The sequence below is a fragment of the Neopelma chrysocephalum genome, unplaced genomic scaffold, assembly GCF_003984885.1.
Source record: "Neopelma chrysocephalum unplaced genomic scaffold, ASM398488v2 Primary Assembly neopelma1_44, whole genome shotgun sequence".
Classification (NCBI taxonomy): domain Eukaryota; kingdom Metazoa; phylum Chordata; class Aves; order Passeriformes; family Pipridae; genus Neopelma; species Neopelma chrysocephalum.
In genome coordinates this window covers 13,200,642-13,215,963 of record NW_020897703.1, presented here as the reverse complement: position 1 = coordinate 13,215,963, position 15,322 = coordinate 13,200,642, and the positions used below count along the sequence as shown (strand labels likewise).

At 38.5% G+C, this 15,322-nt stretch overlaps 1 protein-coding gene across 2 annotated transcripts in view; it reads right to left on the bottom strand.

Annotated features, from left to right (window-relative positions):
• Positions 1-7,585: 7,585 nt before the first annotated feature.
• The window catches only part of OLA1 (Obg like ATPase 1), a 118,678-nt gene continuing 110,941 nt past the window's right edge, over positions 7,586-15,322 (bottom strand). For both annotated transcript variants that reach the window (XM_027678528.1, XM_027678527.1), the window contains exons 8-11: positions 15,050-15,190; positions 14,267-14,363; positions 12,091-12,213; positions 7,586-8,107 (exon numbers count right to left, since the gene is read on the bottom strand). In XM_027678528.1, the coding sequence (XP_027534329.1) occupies positions 8,006-8,107; positions 12,091-12,213; positions 14,267-14,363; positions 15,050-15,190 (463 nt within the window). In that variant the 3' untranslated portion in view covers positions 7,586-8,005. The remainder of the gene's footprint in view (positions 8,108-12,090; positions 12,214-14,266; positions 14,364-15,049; positions 15,191-15,322) is intronic.

Below are 15,322 nucleotides of genomic sequence, written 5' to 3'. Positions count from 1 at the left end.
AGGATTCCCACCACTCTTCCCCCATAACAACACTCCACAGACTGATGGGGTCAAGGCTATTTGAGATCCGAGTGGTCAGGAGGGTGTAGGTTACACATCAAATTGTTTCCTGCAGGCTGAGGGTTTATCCCAGTAGTGACTATTGTTCAGTAGCTGTGAGATTTATACCACATTTCAAAAATATGATTTCTCAGTGTGATCTCTGTCTGAATTTGGCAGAAAAATATTTAATGGCTGGCAAAACATTAGTAAATAAAAGCAGATCAAGATGATGTTGTTACAATAACAGATTACATTACTATTCCCTGTCCTTAGGAAAACCCTGATTAGAGCAAGATCCTCATGGGGTCTTATGAATAAGTCAGGAAGGGGCTCTAATGACTCCACGTGAGAGTGTAGAAGCTGCAGCGCAGCCAGCAAGATGCCAGGTGCCTCTCAGAAGCAGGCACTAGTCTGGATGACTAACAGCAGTTATCACAGGGGGGTTGTTCATTTTCTTTAATAATTTGGGACAGATTTTCTGCTGATATAAAATAGTACTGCTCTATTGAAGCCAAGAGAATGCTGCCAATTTATAACAGCAAAAACTGACCCTTAATCTATTTTTAATCCCTTTATTATTCATTATCTTTTTGAAGAATTGTACCTCAGTCTGAATACTCCCCACTACAGGGACAAGCAACAGACTTTTCTTGTTAATCAATGTATGGGAAACTCCAATAGCTGAAGTACCCTTCCACCTTTGCAAGTGCACCTAGCACTGATTGCTGATCTTATATCTTGAAATGCATAATTACTGAACTAAGAGAAAATTACTTTTTGCTTGTGAGTGTCAGGACAGCTCTGAATCCATGAATGACTCACCCTCAGGCACTGGTGTTTAATTTATGAGTTATTTATCTCCTTGCACACACCCCAGCACAAACAATTATACTTAGTAATTTGTTGATCTTATCAAGGCTGTTTGATATTAGTATTGCTACCTCCAATAATGCTGTGCTTTGAAACTTAAACAGGATTTCTAACCAAATTTGGATACTTAGCACATGATTCATATTACAGGGAAATTTAACTCTTCAGCAACTAGAAGGTTTTGTGTGCAATTTTCGAAGTATCTTTTGCTGACAAATTTGGCGAGTTGGACCTTCATCAGCACAAGAGCTCCTGATTAGAGTTAGAGCTAGTCTTGTCCTTACACAGCATGGGTGAGTGTTTCTAGCAGAGGACAAGAGAGGGGAGTGGGTCCCTGTCCTAGGCCAGAGCAAGAGCGTCACTTCCATCCACCCTGTCCATGCTTGGGGCTACCTGCAATGGCCTAGTACATTCAAAACATCCGGCATTCTCACACCAATCTGCAGTGTCCTCCCTCAGAGCCTGTACTGCTGCTCTGGCTTTCTCCTGGGAACCTTTTTATGTGGGCAACAGCCTTCCTCATTACTGAGCAAGGACTTTATTAACCTTTAAACTATTACATGTTTACTGTAAATCAAGGTCTATGAACCCCTTTGCACAATGTAACTCTCTTTGTTGTCAAGTGCAGGTACTAAACCGGGGGCCACACTCATTTACCTCATCCTGTGTTTCGGGTGCAGGCAGCTCCTCTGCACCTATGGTCATGTGGTGGTGAAGGTTGTCACAAACGGGTTTCCAAAATCACCCTCATAAACCTTCTTGCCTCCTCCTTGCATGCTGCTATGATCATTAGTCTCACCAAAATACAGCAAGTGAACCTGGTATAAGAGGTACAAGCAGTGCAGAGATTTCATAGAATCACAGAATGGTTTGGGTTGGCAGAGACCTTAAAGACCATCTAGTTCCAACCCCCTGTCATGGGCAGGGACACCTTCCACTAGACCAGGTTGCTCAAAGCCCCATCCAACCTGGCCGTGAACACTTCCAGGGATGGGGCATCCACAGCTTCTCTGGGCAACCTGTTCCAGTGTCTCACCACGCTCATAAGGAAGAAATTCTTCCTAATATCTAAACTCACCCTCTTTCAGTTTAAAGCCATTGCCCCTTGTCCTATCGCTACATGCCGTTGTAAAAATAATTTAAGTCTGCCATTTTAAGTCCAGGCTCAAATTAGCTGTACCTGCAGGTCTGGCGGTGCTGCTGTGGGTGAGGTAGGGGGTCTCTGCCTGTGGCTGTGGTGGTGGGAGCTGTGCAGCCAGTGCACAGCCAGCTTTGCTTGAGCTGAAGGGTCTGGGTCACTGGGGATGAAAACATGGTCAACACAGAGCAGTACTTTTTCCATCCCTACTCTTACCAAAACAGCCCTTGATATGTTACTTGTGTTTGTCCAAACACCCATATATAATCTTAGGCTTTTCAATTCCCCCTGTTGCACAGAGTTCCTGCCCCGTAGGGCCCAGCATTGCCAAAGCCAAAGTCCTTCCCCTCCCACAGCAGCAGCAGAGCTGCCAAGGATAGGAACCCCCCCACGTTCCTGCTCAGCCAGCCCAGGGCTGTTGGTCCACTTACTTTCAAAGACTCAGGTGCATGTATTTTGTTAACTAACACATCCCACGTAGCCTTGCAACAGCCACAGATTAGATTTTCTGCTTGGTTTATGAAGTTTTTCTGTGCCGAGCACACATATTTTGCATGTAGAAAATAAAACGCTACAGGCATTCCGTAACTGCAGAGAGCCATATGAGCTCTGATGGGCAGGCACCTACCCAATCACTGGTTCCTGACAGCAAGCACACACATGTAACATATTTCACAATATGCAACACGCTGCCATATGTGTCCATTCCAATGGATCTGGAATGGGCACTACCTGTAGATAGAAGCCAAGAAATAATTGCTTCAAAGACAGCCTTGAAATGCTGAATTTACTTTAAAACTTTCAAAGCCCAACCAGCTATTTCAATCCACAGGGACAGTGTTATGAATACCATTACTTTGATTATTATTATTTATTTTCTTCCAAAGCCTCTGGTGGTTTTTTCTGTTTTAATTGAAGTGAAATGGTGGATTAGCATAATCAAACATATGGAATTAGTATGGTGGGAGTAAAAATTAAAAGAAGTGAATATTAGTTTTAAACAATTACACACTTCTAATGACTTCCCCTGCTTCATTCTCTGTGAGTTGAATTCATGGGTGGAGACATATGGTAAAATTTAGCTAATATTCTTTAAACTGCAAACCTTGCCACACACATTGATCTTTCAAAATGCAGTTTTACAGTCCTACCCTGCAGCTGGTAGAATAAATGCTCAGTGCTTAAAGCACCTGGTGTAACAGGGCATAAAGCACCCCTGCCGACCACCTCGGTAAGGACCAACCAACCGTGCTCTGCAAGGACAGTTTGAACAGGCCTGGCAGCCGCAAGAACATAAAACACTGCACTGAGAACTCACCTTCCCGGTGCATGTGAAGCTACAAGGGTGATTTGCCAGCTTGCTGGTGCAGAGGCAGGAGGAGAGCACTGTCACAGGGCTGAATGCCTGGGGACACACGTACTCAGCAGAGCTGCCCCTGCTTACAGCAGGCACTGCTGGGCAACAGCATCAATAAAGTGCCAGGAGGTGTTCAGACAAGCTATCCCAGCTACAGTGCAGCCACTCCAGCCACAAGCCTGTTCTGTGGAAAAAGAGGAAGGAAAATATGGCTTACAACATGGTGTTTTTGAAGCAGGTGCTCTGGCACACAGACTCCTTGACAGGCCCTGTGATCTGGGAAGAGATCAGGGTGAATTTGGATGATGAATGGCGGAAGATGGATGGAAAACTGCAGCAGGTAAGAAAGGATGCTTGAGGAAAAGGAAATTTAAAACAATTACAATCATGCTACCAACCTCTACAGGGCTGAACAGAGTAAATAAAAGAACAAATAGACGTGACATTAAGAAAATACTTACTTTTTTTCAAGTAAAGATTTTAAACAAAATGCAGAACTGGGAAGGACATTAAAGAGATCATTCTCTTTACTGATGTTTGAGGACAGCCTTTGAAGAAAAGTTGTTTTGGAGAAGAGGCAATAAAGGAGGTAATGGGTCAGATCATAGGCCCAGCCAGTCCAGCATCCCAATTTTTTACAGTGCTTGACAGATGCTTGACAGAGATAAAGATGTACATACTAGTCTTTTCTCAGCATTCAGCAATTCGTGACTTAAGGGCACTCAAAGTGCAGAGGTTATATCTCTTTTTTTAACAGGGTGTTTCTTTCCCAATCAACCCCATTTTTCTTTCCCCCTCCATAGCTTTGCCCAAGTGTTTTTGAATGCTTGCAACCTTCAGCATTCAAATCATCTTGTGGCAAGAAGTGCACAGCTGAAACCATATGAAATAAGTATTTGTTTTAGCCTGCCACCCACACCAGCCTGAGCACTGAATTTATGAAGACACGGAAAGCCTTCAGTCCTTTGTGGAATTTTCTGACTCCAAAGATGCTTAAATGGCAGCTGAGAGATGGCCAGCTATACCTTGGTGCCTCTCATGCTGCTGAAATGTTTACTTCAGTTTTCCAATAGTTGGATGAACACACCAGAGTTTCAGACAGTTAGTGACTCTAGTTCATCACTGACCACTGAGCACACCCACTATCAGTTTTACTTTAGGTAACATACTGTGGAAACAACATTGTATTTTATCTGTTACATTAATCCACACAGAAAGCCCAAGCTTGCTTCCTGTATGCTGTTCTGGGAAACACTTATTAGGACAGATAATTATATCCTATACAAGAAGTATCTGTGGGTACAAAAAGTCTTCAAAATTAAAATTTTTCTTTATGCTTCTTAATGGCATGAAATATCACATCCTGGGGTGCCCAAGCACATCACCTTGATATAGCTATTGATGCTGCCAAAAAAAGTCAGCAATAAGCCCTTATATGTCTACAGCAATGTTTTTATTTGACCAGGCACATACCTTTAAAAGTAAATCTCCTTATCACACCTCTTCACACACACACACGCTCTCCCTGCCCTGCATTGCACAGGACTCTCACAGCAGACAAACTGGTTGTCCCTTGAGTATCATACAGCAAACTTGAGACTGAAGGGGAAACTGCCCTCTAACTCATGGGACCAGCCTGCAACTAGTCCAAAGTACCCCTCCAATATATGCCATCGGGGCATCAGGTCCCCTATGCCAACAGTTTCACTCTCCAGATCTATTCCTAGAGTCAACCCAAGGGCAGTGCAGGCACAGCCCCTTTCACCAACATCTCCACATCACTTTCAGGCACTCTCTTTGGTAGTTTGGAGGCTGATAGTACCCTTTTCTCTGTTCCACTAGTGTTTGTTTAATCCCAGAAGCATCAATGTCATGGCTATTAGGCACTGAGGCATGCAAATGAAGAGGAAGGGCTCCTCCTCCTTTGCAAAATTCCCTACTTTCTGTATTTTGGAAGAGCAGTGCCTACAACATTTTCTCACCCTTCTCCAGCTGCAGAAACAACATGTCTCCTTCTACTCACTGCCATCATGCCAATGGCAGTGAAAAGCATGCAGGCACACTTCATGGGTATTTTCTTAAACAGCAAATGTGCATAGGATTGATACATTGCACTTGGAGTCACCTGTGCAGGTTGAATTGCATAAATAATGTGTGCCTGGATTATGTTAAATCACAGTTCTATTTAAAACAGAGTGCTTGACACTTGCTACATATATCTAGAAATTTTTAGGAGTTGTACATCTTGAATGCAAAGACCCACTGAGGACAAACAGGCTGCACATATTTAACATGGTCATTGTGACAAGTCACCAGTGACAGAAGTAACAGAGCTTATCAGAGTATTCTTTCTTTTAATAAAACTTGGGTTTATTCTGGAATAATTGATTAACTTCAGTAGGTAAAAGAACATTAGTTAAAACAGCTGAAGAGATGAACTATTCAGGCAAATTAATAAACTGAAACATAAAACATTATAGAATATATATTTTTTAAAGTGTGGTAAATATTTTAAGTCCATTTTCTATTTTCAGACTACTGTAGTAACATCAAAAACCCTGTCTATCAAGAACACCTTAGTTTGATTTTTAATTATTTTTATTTTTACAGCAGGGATGTATCATGAAGTACACTCAAATTGAAACAATTTGGGAGCACGGGAATATTTAGGAAACCAGAACATATTTCCGACAGGACAAGAGAACACGTTTCAGTGGGTATTAGTGCAGTAAAGAGGTTACTTCTCTTTCAGCAGCACATATACTCCACTCCTCACTCACCTTTCATTGTGTCTAAAACCCAGCATGAGCCCTTCTCTGTTACTAGCACCTTGCTGACTTCCAAGAGAAACAGGTAGGCTCTGTTTTCTTTTGGATTTGACTTTTCACACAAGATTTGATGGTCCTAATCTTTTCTCAATTATGTAACATCAAAATAACGCCAGGAACAAATACTAGCCGCACCAGGGAGACAACACAAAAGAGAATTTCAAGGGTTCCAAAACATCTGAAGCTCTAATTTCTCTGCTTTACAATACTCTCCCCCACTCCTGCCACCATGAAAAAAGGAGATGCTCTTTAAAACAAAATCAACAACTACGTATTGAAGTCATCTGCCCTCCCTCTTTCTCTTCAGTGCAATTAAAGGCATGATGCCAACTTTTCAACAATGAGGCTCGTGGCTCTGGCTGAACCATGTCTTACTCTCTCAGAAATGAGCAATGAAGCTCAAAGGCAGCATCTCAAGGGAAGCCTCGGAACAGGATGTGACCAGTGCCTCCAGTGTCTTACACACAGTGTGGGAGTTAGCCAGTGGCAATTGCCTTTTTAAAGTTTATAGCAAGTAAATTTACCACAATGACACAAGAGGCCTGGCACACCAACAAGCTATAGGTAACAACAGCATCTCTCCCAGCCCTGACTGCACTGAACCTGTAGCTGAAACCCCAGGCACACGGGCACTCAGAAGCCAGGCTGTTTTAAATACACTGAACATACAGTGAGAAAGGGCAGTTCTGCAGCTCACGTTAAAAGTACAAACTTGGTTTTATTTTTGCCAACACCCTATTTTTCTGTGTTACCCAAAGTGACCAGCTCTCCTTCGTGGTTAAAAGTAAAGGGGTAAAAAAGTACTCACAGCTGCAACCTCATTTCAGCAGAACAACTTACCTATCCAGCACAGCGTGACCTCTCCCTTCACAGCACTATCTGTGTCACCCTCTGCTGACCTGAAAACCAGACCTGGAAGGACAACATGGAACATCAGGCACCACTGCTCCAGCCTCAATGATTTATTAATTTCAAGGCAAGAGTGAAACACTCTTTCAAAATTATTTCAACAAAAAATCCTCAGTCTCATAGATAACATGATTTTTCCACATGTATTTCCTCTCTCCAGTAAATATAATTTATGATGCCACCACTCTTATTATCCTTACTATCATCTTTCAGTGAATGTCCATCTACAAATTCATTAACTTTTTTGAGACAAATCACTGGCATCCTAATCTTCTGATTCCCATGAAAGACTCACTTTCAAGATACAATTGCAGCTGCCCCACACTGCCAGTTACTGTATCATACACGTCTTAAAATTCTGTAATCAGCATCCACCAGGTGCCGTATCGCATTCAGCACACCACAGTCAGTCAATACAGACATCCCCAAACACACCAAGGCTGGTTTTGTCAAATGTTTTATTGAGTGTAGACATCTGGAGTACTGTAAAACATGCATTATCTGTAGATTCAAAAAGGAGCAAGCCACATTGTCCTCACTGTCAAACGTGTCAGGCTTGGCATACATGATGGAGATTAATGAAGTATCATGAGAGTAATATGGTTCCCGAAAAGCTCCTACAATTTGGAGTAGGGTCTTAATCGTTTGAAATGCAAAGCTGTTCACATTTAGTGAACTTGCATGTTCGCTGGAGGTGCCATATTTTAATTCAAAACAAACAAGAATAATTTCAGTGGGGGGAGGGGAGGTTCCCTAGGTAGAAACTGTATGCTTTTTGTTTCCAGATATTCCATCCCAAATAAAAATTCATATGCTTTTTGAAGCAACACAGTTTATTTCTGAATGAACAACATCTGATATTCATTTCTTCTTGGGTTGTTGAGGTGTATTAAATTTAAAGAAGATAATATCTCCATCCTCCACAATGTAATTTCTGCCTTGTTGTCTGTATTTTCCAGCAGCCTGTAAATGGAACAGACAAAAGGAAAATGGGTTATTTCATTAGACATTTTACAGTCTTTTCAAATGGCAATTATTTAAATACATTTTGGTAAAGAAATGGTACTACTTCAGCTTCAGAGATTGACAGTAACAATACTCCTCAGTTTGACATCACTTGGTTTTACGTACATATAAAATATATACAAAAGTAATTTAACCTCCACTGGATCTGTAGTGCTTAAAATGCATCTGCATTATATAGTGGTAAACCCTGTAAACCCTGGCAAATCTTAAGATCAAGGACACTAAAACAGCTCAATTTTTTTTCCCTGGCTTTCTTTTTCTTCATCTGAAAAACCTGCAGATGGCAAACAGTGGTGGCAGGAATATAAAACAGTGTTGCTGGAAAGGCTGATCAGCAACAGTCTGCACAGCTTTTACCTGTGATACCTGAACTGATACCTGAACTACTTTTGAGCGGCTGGACGAGAGAGCACTGTCAAAACTAACGATGGGAACATGGCGCAAAAGTCTCAACTGCACATGCCTCGTGCTTCGAGTGTGGCTCTCTTGTCTGCTTGTGCCCAGATAATGAAGGGCGGAGGAGCACAAAATGCAGGCTCAGTTTTTTTGTCAGAAATCTCCTTTAGAAGAAATTTGCTTCAGAAGGACAGATAGAAGAGCAGACAGGCTGTGAAACCAGGATACAGGAGAAGGCATAAGGACCAAAGACATGAAAAGGAAATTCATTATGAAAACGCTGTACTTGAGGAGAGCAGAAAATAGGCAAGGAATGTATTAAATATCAGTACTCTCTGCATTAGAATTTATTCTTATATTTTTCTACTGTTATCTCGTTGTAATTAAACCTAGTATTACAGAGGCTGTGGCATTAGGACTGACAGGCTGGGCGGAAGGTGGTCTGTTGAAGCATTTATCTTAAAAAGTGTCTACAATATGGAAAAGTTGAGAGCTTCTGCTTTAGTTCAATAACCATTCCTGTTTTGAAGTTTTCTCTTGCAGGAGAAAATGCTTCCATGCAAGACCTCACTGTGCCATTATTCTCAATGACACTATCACAGTGGTGGCATGCTAAGATCCCATTACAGGAAAGCTGTTAACTAATGACCTTAGTTGCTGTAGAACAGATCAGATTAATGGTACACAGTTAACTTAGACACCTTTCTTTCATGAAACCTGCTCTGTAAGGAAATGTATTTCCTCATACTGCTGTCTAGAAACGTAGAGGCTCAACAACCTTTTTGCTGCCATTCCTTATTTAAACATTGTCCCCAGTGATGCCAGCATATGGAAAACTGCAGCTTAGATAACCTCAACAATAAATATATAGCGAAATAGTAACTGACCTTACCCCATATGATACTATCAATAAACAAGAAGTAGTACCTTGCAAATGTTTTTATATTTCCCCTGGAAATCTGTTTAGACTGTAAAAGGTTTCCTTTCAAGTTCTTTCCTTTGAAGATTCTAATAATGCTCAAAGTCAAGAGTAATTAGACTAATTGATGGCATAAACACTAATAAAACAGTGCTGTAAAAATCATCAGCAAGTGTAAGCTGCAGGCACAGGTACAGAGACATTTTACAGTTGAATGCATTTATTACTCACAAATATTTGTAGAAAAAACTGACCTCCACAAACTAAAAACACAGATTTTTTTAGCAGAGTAGTGCATCCTGTCAAAGCGGCATAGACTTCTTTAATTAAATACATTTTGACACACTAATGTAAGTTTATGTATTTTTGTTACCAGTTTACAGTTAATTAAAAGTGACAGTGTTCCTTTAAATTCTCTAGAGACCATTTAATCCATTTCCATTGCTATCAGAAACACTGGTTGAAAAAATCAATACCCATTTGTGAATCTTGAGTATGTATTAAACAAGACACGTCTAACCAGTTCATTTGCACTTGAAAGCAGCCATCTGTAGAAGCCAGCTTTGCCTAAGCAGATATGATTGCTAATAATGTGATATCCCTGTAGACTACAAAGCCCACACAGAGCTATTCAGTGTATAGTTCACAGCACTGGCATTAAATTAGTTATGCTGTACTGGTGTTAAACACACACAAAATCAAACTTAAAAATCGATCAACTTGATAACATACAAAGCAAGCAACTCCCATTACCACTATTATTTCAGTTGACTCCTTGAAGCTCCTAAATTTAATTTTGAAATTTACCATCAATATAAAAGTAATTAGTATTGTGTATGGCATGAAACATTGTATTAAATGCAAATTAGAAGAGACCAGAGGAGTATGACACTTTATTCTAAGAACAAGGTTTTTTTCTAACCTTGATTTTAAAACTAAGTAACAAATGCAAATATGCTTGTTTTACAGATACTTTGTAACAATAAAAATTTAATAGTTAAATATAATTTGAGCATGGAAGCTTGATTTTTAGAATCTCACATTGTGAAAAGCGAGTAAAAATATACAAGCAAAATACTGATTAATTTAATAGGTGTTAACTGATGCAGCTTCTCAGGGAAAACATTCATATTCAAGCATCAAAAACTGTTGCTGGCAAAATTTGAATCAGTTACGTAAAGTGGTTTCTGACTGCAGAATATTAGATTTATTTATAGCTGTGGTTTCACTTTACAGCTACAACTCTACTTCCCTTTTCATAAAGCAGTTCACATGTCGCAACGAACCAATTATACGGGATTTTTTTCCCCTCACTTCCTGGGGTTCAAACAAACCTATTAAAGTCCCGCTGCTCAGTATGATCTTCCTTAGTGATACCACTGAGAATAGGCTGAATTCGAAATCATAGTTTTGCATACCTTTCAAGCTATCAAATAGCAAACAATAAAGCTGAACCTTTTAAATTCTTTAACATATTATAGTGTGTAGGAACCTTCAAATACTAAGACTGAGTAAATCAAACTAATGTGCTTTGTAATTGCAATTTTCTAAAACACAAATCTTAAGAAAATGTCAAAAATGCCAAATGAGAAATCAAATGTGTAGGAAATACAGGGAAGTTTCTCTGCTGAAAGAAGGTGGATATAATGCATTAGCAACACAGAGAAGAACAGCTTCTCTTATAACATTTATTTGCCATGTACAAGTTAATTTCATACTTAATAACTTCAAATCAGATATAATTTGTCAGCTCTAAAAGGGCACAAGTTTGGGCACCCAAGCAGTCTCTGCCCTCTAGTGTTGAGAAAGCAGATAAAACTCTTCTCAATACAAGTGTAACCACAAAGAACCGTGAGCTCAAGAAAAAAAGTTTTTCATTAAATATCTTCACTGTCTATTCAGCAGACAGTAGTCAGGAAAATTCACCTATCATATTTTGTGGACTCACTATTACTGTCACCCTGAACAATCAAAGTAAGGCATGGCATTTTTGAGTAAGACATCAAAGGGCAATTGAATTAAACACTGAAATGGTAAATTTTGAGATTTATGCTTATCAGAGCCTAGAAGTGGAACCCACTAATACTGAAAAAAGGGGTATATTTTTATAATATAATATTTTCTTAATCATTTGCATCTGACATTTGTAAAAATCTTTATTCCAAACTCAAAAAAAGATGACACACTATTAGAAGAAACAGATTTTTTGCATTTCTTGCATTTCCTTTTAGAAGTGATTAAAAAGTCTGCTCTCTCATCTTAAAAATCTGATTTTCCAAAAACAAGCTAGATTTAAAGCTTACTAAATTCTGAACAGTAACATGTAAAAAGAGAGAAAAAAACCCAACACACTAGCATAGCATTTGCTGATATTCAGTCCATACACTGTCATATCTTGGATACTAAAATAGTTGCATTCCTGTCCAGTAAGTTGGTGCATTTGAACTCTTTCTTAAGTAAAAGATGAAAATAGATTTTTGTTTATTGCTAGAGGTGACTGTGAAGATTCGCTTAGCATTAAGAACTTCTTCCCAGTGAAAAACAGAGTTGAAATGGAAAACTGGCACATATGGAGGAAGGGAGTAGAAAAAGATGGGGAGCTCACCTTGACAGCAGCCTCTGAACCTCCTTCTTTAAAATCTTCATATTTCATTACTTCAGCCATAATGAATCCCTTTTCAAAATCTGTGTGAATCTTCCCTGCTGCCTGAGGAGCCTTCGTCCCTTTCTGTCAAAGGAGAGACCAGAAGAAAATTAATTGCATTTAAGAAGATTGATTGCAGGAAAGAGGTTTCTCCTTTTTTATATGCTTTCAAGATCTGCTGAAACTTTGTTTCATATCAGCTAAAATGTCAGGCATACAGCTGGGAGATCCTCAATACTGGGACACACAGACACCTTCGTCACAGATAAACCAACTGATATTAAAGAGCAGCAGCTTTGTTTTTCCTAATAGGTATCAACAGCAGTATTGATTTTAGAAACTATGATTGTGTTTTATTGTGAGATTCACTTCGATCTCTAGCTTTCCACACTGAAAGATTTTTAAACAACTTTAAAATCTGAATTACTCAGGACTTTTACTTACATCCAGATAATTTCAACTAAATGATAACATTCACTGGCAAACCAAATTTGCACTGAGAAATGATTTATGGATCTCAAGCCTTATACATTAGCTTATTTTTATTTCAGAATAATTTTATTAAGTTTGATATAGAATAAACTAAGTATTCTTACAAAAACGTCAACATCTGAATCACTAAAAAATAAAAAATCACAGGCAACTATAAGATAATTTAAGTTCATGTAGTAGAGAAGAATGCATTATAACTGCATGCTTCAAATTACAAGGACATACATTCTGTGCACATACAACCATGGAGAGAAATTTGAGAAATAATGGTGACCTAAAGGCTGCTTAATAAAGCATGTTAAAGTGCTAAGGAGTCTGACACTGTAAAGCACAGTTTTTACAATAAAAGATGTATTGGGTTAATATGGCTACTCACTGATGCTTACCTGACTAAATATCTTTGCACATTAAATCAAAGATACTTACAATCAGTCTTAAGATAAACCAGCTTTCAAATTTTCTTATAAAGAGCAAGCATTTCTCCTACTGAAAACAGTGGAGTTTCACAATGTGCTTTTAAAAACTACAGCAGGACTCAGAAAAACAAAACTTCTGCTTTTATATTATTTTGGTAGGTATTTCAGAGACTTTAGCTAGCAGTTATCATGTAAAAGATGATGAGAGGAGAAAACTAAAAAAAATAAACACACTTATAAGAAAATAAGTTTAATGTGCTAAAACACATACACAAACATCTGTAGCAGTACTATTAAAAATATAAATTTACAGGAAATTATGTTGATTAATGAAAACAAATTAATTCCATTGAATGAAATTAAATACAGCACTGAAATTCATTGCACAGCACTAAATACACTGATGCAAACAATAAAAGCTCAAAGACAGAGCTGCATCTCCAAAAGTTGACATTACTGTAATTTTTAAGAGTTTGTAACTACATGCATTTCAAAATATTTTTCAATATTGATCTTTATATTATAACATATTTACATTCAAAGGCAAAACACTACAGCTCAGCTCTTACTGTCCTCTGGGAATAAATTAGTTGATCTCTATGGCTATAATCATCCTACATCAATATTTAAAATACATAATATCATTTTCAGCATTAAATAAGTTCCTAGATAAACATATAAAACTACCAAAATAAACTAGGTCTAAATAGTAAAGTCAGTAAAAGACCTGAATTACTGTATACTGATTTTAGGTTTTTGAGCCCAACTGTGTATCCATGAGGAATATAATGACGTTATATTGCTTTTATTGCTGAAAATGTAATCCGAGCAAAGCAAAGGAGGAATGAACCATCCGCAACCCAAACAAACTTAGTGAATACAAAATGAAAAGCAACATCAATTTCACTGCAGACAAACCCAGTCACACAGATTAAGCAAGCACAATACTGGTACGTCTTATCTCTGACCACAGGAGGAGGGTAGACAGATTCTACAGGATGAAGAAATTCAGACTATGTAATAGGCAGAATCAATTGTTACCTGCCTCAATCAATGCAGCTCCACTTTCACTGTTCAGCAGCTCACAAATAATTAAAGTTATCCTGGACAAAAACCTCATCTGTAATGACTAGCTAACCGCCACCATGACAAACTTCAAAGTCAGTGATATCAATCTGAATTCAATAGTGTGGAACTGGATATAGCTGATGAATAAGTATGAATCTTACCCTGATGGTCCATGCACGCACTTCATCTGGGCCTGCAGTGAAAAAGTATTCTAGTTGGAGTGCTGCATATCCAGCCTTAATGATCTTTGCTAAAGCACTGAAAAAAAAAAAGAAAGAATCCAATTCATTCAGCATATACACATAAAACAGCTAAATGCACCAAGTAATCAATTTATGTGGAAAGACATCACATATTTTGAAGATACCAGATCTACTTTTTAAGCATAGCAATAATTGCAATAGCCTTTTACTTTGAACTCTCTTCAGAAGAACCACTTTTTTACTGCAGAATCATAAATATAGTATTTTGATTTGTTTATTTGGCAGACTACAGAAACATGGGATAAATTTAAATCACTCTATCAGGTAGCACTTTTGGCCTCATGCAATTTTCAGGACTCCAGGTCATGAAAGCATATCTGTTTGACTGAAATTCAATATTGAAACAATTTATTACAGTTCTTCAGAAAATTATGGCAAAATTTTCTCCACCATCCTCATTCCCCATGGATGACGAAACAGTTTTGGTGATCATTCCTTCTCAAAAATATACATAACTAATACCTATGTTATAATTAAAACACTGTACAGAGATGACAGATGACAGTTAAAAACTTAATTTAAAATAAATCTTTTCACTCTGTCTCATGGTAAAGAAAGGAGAAGATTCTCTCTTTATAATGGTAATTACTCTGTCATTTATTATTCTATCAGCGCAAGCAATTAAATTACTGCAAGGAAATAGTTGATAATAAAGTGTAGGGAAAATGAATGCTAATTAACCTTTGTGTCATGTTCTCTTCCAGATACTTCTGTTTCTCCTCAGCACTCATATCCTGCAACTTGAGTTCCAAGGCCCCACTAAAAGGAATGACCAAAGCACCCGGGTCGTGCTTGTCCACCCACTCTTTAATTTTTATCAACCTGTAGACAACAAAGGGCACAACATTATCTTGTAGTGCATGCATGGCTGTACCACATTCATTATTATCAAGTAGCACATACATATTCATAAGAATTGCACGGATTTATGATGCCATCTTTTTGTGTATTGCT